We start from the raw sequence: 5,903 nt of genomic DNA on the forward strand, positions 1-5,903 counted from the left end.
TAATATGTTACCTGGCTCCCCCTCCCAAGGTTATGTATGGCCCCTTTCATTTGTTTTACCCACATTCTTTGTACAGTATTTTCTATACCTTCCTGAGTATAGAAATTGAATTATATTTATAATTTTCAGTTGACAACAATTTCAAAATGTATGCTATGATGACAGTTGATAGTAATTACCTTTTGAAGAGTGTATTGCCTTGGAAACCATTACTATTCTAATGACATCAGTATTCAGATAATGTTTATTCATTGATACAAAAAGCAATTGCAAATGAGATTTTTATTTTGTATTTTCCTTCTTTTAAGGAAGAAATGTCTTCTGTAAAAAGAAGTCCAAAACAAGAAATAATTTCCCAATTTCACTGTTCAGCTGCAGAAGGAGATATTGCCAAGTTAACAGGAATACTTAGTCATTCTCCATCTCTTCTTAATGAAACTTCTGACAATGGCTGGACTGCTTTAATGTATGCTGCAAGGAATGGGCACCCAGATGTTGTCCGATTTCTGCTTGAGAAAGGGTAAACATTTTAGGCTCTACCACCTGAAAGCATCTGTGGTTTAATTTCTGTGTTACATATTTCCTTTTAAATGTTTCTTGTAGCCATATTTCTATCATTGGGCTACTAAATAATTCGTTGACTAAGTTATCATATAAAAATGTAACATAATTTCTAACTAAAATATTTTAACCATTTTTATTGAAGAATTAATCCTTCATATATTATAGCAAAGCAAATTTATGAGTAGTCTAATCTTTTTCTCCCAAATAGAAAATGTAAATCTCACTATGACTACCAAGGACTCCTTCTAGAATTTTGATATCTCCTTAATACTTTTTTGTTTTATAAGGAATTATCCAGAAATTTTAAATATCTCCTATCTCTAACTTTTTATCATTTATGATTATTAAATTGCCCTTTTAACATCCCCTGTAGTAATCTATGGACTAATTGGAAAAAAATCTATGTAATCATTAAATAGAGGGGCTATAATATGTATCTGGAAATATTTTATTGAAATAAATACAAGAGAAAATGTTAACTTCCTATTTTACTTTTTCTTCCCAATTTTCTCTTCCTTCCATAGGTGTGACAGATCACTTGTCAATAAATCAAGGCAGACTGCACTGGATATTGCTGTATTTTGGGGTTATAAGAATATAGCTGATTTACTGGCTAGTGCTAAAGGTGGGAAGAAGCCATGGTTCCTAACCAATGGAGTAGAAGAATGTGAAAATTATTTTAGCAAAACTCTACTGGACCGCAAAAGTGAAAAGAGAAATAATTCTGACTGGTTACTAGCTAAAGAAAGCCATCCAGCCACAGTTTATATCCTTTTTTCAGATTTAAATCCCTTGGTCACTCTAGGTGGCAATAAAGAAAGTTTCCAACAGCCCGAAGTCAGGCTTTGTCAGCTGAACTACACAGATGTAAAGGATTATTTGGCTCAGCCTGAGAAGATCACCTTGATTTTCCTTGGAGTAGAACTTGAAATGAAAGAAAAGTTACTTGATGCTGGAGAAGTCCCAAGAGAAGAAGAAGATGGGTTGGTTGCCTGGTTTGCTCTAAGTATAGATCCCACTGCTGCTGAAGAATTTAAACAAAGACATGAAAATTGTTATTTTCTTCATCCTCCAATGCCAGCTCTTCTGCAGTTAAAAGAAAAAGAAGCTGGTAAGAAATGAACTCTGCTTATTTGTATTGGTAATAATCTGGTTTTTAGAATTGAGTTGGAGTTACATGTATCTGCAGTTTCCAAGAGGCACACTTTTCCAGTAAGCAGTGAAATTAGATTGTCTTCATTAGAAACTTCTTAAAGTTCTCACCCTAAGGGACTACTCTCTTGGGCAGTTACAGTAGTTTTAATCAGCCAAGATTGATTGCCTCAGAATTAACCCTAACGCATGAGGGTTTCATTTGATTCTTCAGTGAATAGTTTTTCCGCACCTGCTATACGCTGAACATGATGGCAAAGACCTTGACTGTTTTCTTTTCCATGGCTGGGGCTTTTTATGTTATGGTAAGAAATTAGGGTTTTATTCTAAATATCATTTAAATCTTGTAACCTTATGTGTTTTTAAAAACAAAAAAACACCTCACACTAGCTTCTCTGTAGAGCTTGAATTGTGGGTATGTTGTTAATTAAGTGTGGAAATTGGGAGTCTTGTTAGGAGGGGATTGGATATTATAATAGCCCAGGTAAGAGACTGCAGTGGCTTGAGTTAGAATGGTAGCAGTGGAGATGGAGAGGAAGGGAGAATTTGAGATATTCTGGAGACAGAACTGATAGAGCTTGATCTGTAGATTGAGACTACTATAATTGAGAGAGAGATGATGGTAACATGGATTAAGACATAAATTAAGGTGCTAATAGTAGAAATGGAGAAAAGGGGATACATCCAAGATATATTTTGGAGATAAAATCAGCAGTCTTTGCTGATGGATTGGGTATAGGGTATAATGAAGGAAAATATCAAGAATGACAGCTAGTTTTCAGATTTCAGTAATTTGGTAGATAGTGATACCATTTCTTGGTAATATAGAGTGATGGGTAGAGCAAGAAAAGCAGGACAAACTTGGAGTAAATAAATCAATAGTTTACTCTTGGGCATATTAAGTTTAGAAAGGATATTAGAGTCTAAAACTCAGAGGGGAGGTCTGAACTGGAGATATCCATATGGCAGTCATCAACACAAAGGTATTTAAATCCCAAGGAACTACTGGTTGAAAGCAATCAAGAAAAGGAACCTCAGAATCAGACCTGAATCCTCCTAAATTCTGATGTCAGGTATAAGCAAAAGAAGAACCATCAAAGGAGATGGAGATGGTGTGACCATGAGATAGGGGGAAGCCAAGAGAATATGCTCACAGAAACCAAGAGAGCAGGGTATTTCAAGGAGGGAGCGATCAAGTGTGTTGAATGCTGATATGAATGAATCTAAGTAAGAAAAAAAAAAAAGATTTTTTTTTTTTAAAGAATCTTTTTTGGCTTTGCTAATATGAAGCTGTGGATGAATTTGACAAGAGGAATATCAGTGGAGTGGAAAGAACAGAAGCCAGTATATGGTAGATAGAAGAGTTAATGGAAGGTTAGGAAAAAGTCACTTGTCAATGTCCACCTTCCCTTAGGTGATTTGGTAGGCCCTTCTAGAAACTGCTTAAATATTTCCTCCCCAAAGGAAATATTCTCCACACCTGTGGAGAAATCATCAAACTTTTTAAAGAAAGCATATTTTCTTTGGAATTGTATATAATTTTAAGATTAAAAGGATCATATAAATGAGCTAGTTGCTTTCTTTTCATTTTTCTTTTAGTAAGGAAACCAGGGCCCTTCAACTTACTTGCACAACCTTACACAGTTATTTAACTTCACTGTGCCTCAGTTTCCACCTCCAGAAAATAAAGATAATAGTACCTGTCTTCCTTTTAGGGTTGTTCTACATTAAATATTATAGTCTATATAAAGTTCTTTGCGTGATGCCTGGCACACTATAAGTACTCAATAAATGTTACCTTTTCTTACTGTATGATCCTGAAATAATGTGAACACTCGTGTAAGTTACATATTACAAGGTAATATAGCAGGCAAATATGTTGCCTATGGTTCATTGAGTTTCAGTATTACAGTTGTTTTTATTTATGTTTTGTTTATTCGTTTTTACCACTTTAAACATTGTTATAATTGTCTATTATTATTTATTTCAAAAATTCATAAACCAAATAATGTATTCTAGGGAGAGAAAGTTTCTCAAGCATTTGAAATGTAGCATTTGTAGTCGTATTGCCTTAATTGTAATATTTTTGGTCAGGCCATATTAATTCTTTTTTTTAAGGACCAGGGTAAAGGATATAGCCAAAGTGTATATATGTTAGGATTTATTCTGTTAGACAATCTTTTGGTAAACAAAGTTAAGCATGAATGTTATGTAATATGTTTTGTACTATATGCAGTCTCTAGTTGAAAACAGTATGTATTCCACAATGGCATTGATTAGCAGGGGCTCAGTCACCAAGAAGGAGAGTAGAGATAGCTTCCTACAGTTTCCTAGCAAAATTTCTGTTAGAGTACAAGTCTAAGTTAGGAATTGCCTTTGTAGTATATTTTTATAAAATAACAATTGTAAAGTCACTATTTGTAAATTCACTATACACTAGAATCATGTATACCCAAAGATTAAAAACCACCTATTTATAGTAAAAGCCTGATTTAATACAATGTGTAAGACGAATGTTAGCACATCTAACATATAGGAGTTATATTTTATTCAAATTAAAGTTAAAGCTAATTTTGATTTGTCATATGGAAAATTAAATCTTTTACTCTAAAAGAAAAATGCACATCATAAAAATAGAAATACTAAATCCCTTGATCATATAACTATTCAGAAAACAGTGTATGTCTTTATTATAGTTCGAGAACTTTTTACCTAAATGCATGTATATATAGACATGTATGTATATTTTTTTATAATTTACCACAGAATTATAACTTTTTGTGCTTCTTTTAAAGGAGTTGTAGCTCAAGCTAGATCTGTTCTTGCCTGGCACAATCGATACAAGTTTTGTCCAACCTGTGGAAGTGCAACTAAAATTGAAGAAGGTGGCTATAAAAGAGTATGTTTAAAAGAAGACTGTCCTAGTCTTCACGGTGTTCATAATACATCATATCCAAGAGTTGGTAAGCCTTTTCTTTTACAGTGAAATCTTAGCCACCTGGAATCTTGGGGAATAAAACATCCTGGAAAGACAAGTTTTTCAGGAAAAGCATGTTTAATTTAAATGTTAAGACTGTAAGTGTTAAAGTATTACATACTTTCACGGTTTTTAAGCAAAAGACATTGTACATCATTAACTATTTCTTAACTTTGAATATTAATCAATATGAATTTGATATGTTAAAATACTTGACTTCAAAAGGCTACCAATTTGACTCCACTTAATGGAGAGGTTAAAAAAAAGCCACAACAATTTTGTACCTGTTTGAGGCATTACCAAAGCAATATAGCCTGAAGCTAACTTTTCCATTACTCTTAGTGTCTGCCTATACCTTCTTTTCTAATTGCTGCCTTGTGTCTGCTGTAGTAGGCTTGGAAATCTGATAATCAAGCCCTTTAAAACTGTACGAAAGAAGAGTAGATAGATTCGGCAACACCTGAGAAGGTCTCTGGGGAGTAAAATGCCTGGCTTAGTGACATCTGGTTGAGTTGCTCAAGAGCCTTTTATATTTAATTCCTAGTTCTCAGTCGTGATCTAGTGAGAAGAATTTGCTGGATTTGTTACTTCCAGAGAGATGAACTGTTGTTTAAGTCTTTTTTTAATGACTTAAACCTAATCATAGAGCCACATTAGCTTTTAAAGACATTTTGTTAAGGATTAGGATGGAAGGGAGAGGGAAATTTATTGTATTTATGGTAAAATTTGAATTTTCCTCGTATCTATGTATTACCTACTCAAAACATTTTTCTCTTTAAAAATAAGAATATGCCTCACATACCATAAGTACACAATAAATGTTGCTGTTAACATTGGGAGAAGAAGGACAAAAATGGTCTTCCTCTAATTTATTGGCACTATTCTATGCAATTTCCCTGAGATATTCTGTCATCAGCTACATCAGGGCAGAAGGAAGCAATGTCTTAGAACCAGACAAGAGTCTTGTTTTTACAGGACATACACCTTTATATAATTTAACCAGGTAATGACTTTGCACAATGAGTCTAAATTATTTTTTTCTGTTATCATATATCTGATTTTTTTAACAGATCCAGTAGTAATCATGCAAGTTATTCATCCAGATGGGACCAAATGTCTTTTAGGCAGGCAGAAAAGATTTCCCCCAGGCATGTTTACTTGCCTTGCTGGATTTATTGAACCTGGTAAGCCTTTTCTTAATAATTTTTAT

General features: G+C 33.6%; 1 protein-coding gene across 2 annotated transcripts in view; it reads left to right on the forward strand.

Moving 5' to 3' along the window:
* Window positions 1-5,903, forward strand: part of NUDT12 (nudix (nucleoside diphosphate linked moiety X)-type motif 12) — a 20,397-nt gene that overhangs the window by 10,374 nt on the left and 4,120 nt on the right. The window contains exons 2-5 of one of the 2 annotated variants that reach the window (XM_012641060.1): window positions 309-520; window positions 1,089-1,675; window positions 4,512-4,679; window positions 5,764-5,877. In XM_012641060.1, the coding sequence (XP_012496514.1) occupies window positions 315-520; window positions 1,089-1,675; window positions 4,512-4,679; window positions 5,764-5,877 (1,075 nt within the window). In that variant the 5' untranslated portion in view covers window positions 309-314. The remainder of the gene's footprint in view (window positions 1-308; window positions 521-1,088; window positions 1,676-4,511; window positions 4,680-5,763; window positions 5,878-5,903) is intronic. The other variant, XM_012641061.1, reaches the window with a different exon arrangement.

Source organism: Propithecus coquereli, unplaced genomic scaffold (assembly GCF_000956105.1).
Source record: "Propithecus coquereli isolate 6110/MARCELLA unplaced genomic scaffold, Pcoq_1.0 Scaffold160, whole genome shotgun sequence".
Lineage (NCBI taxonomy): Eukaryota > Metazoa > Chordata > Mammalia > Primates > Indriidae > Propithecus > Propithecus coquereli.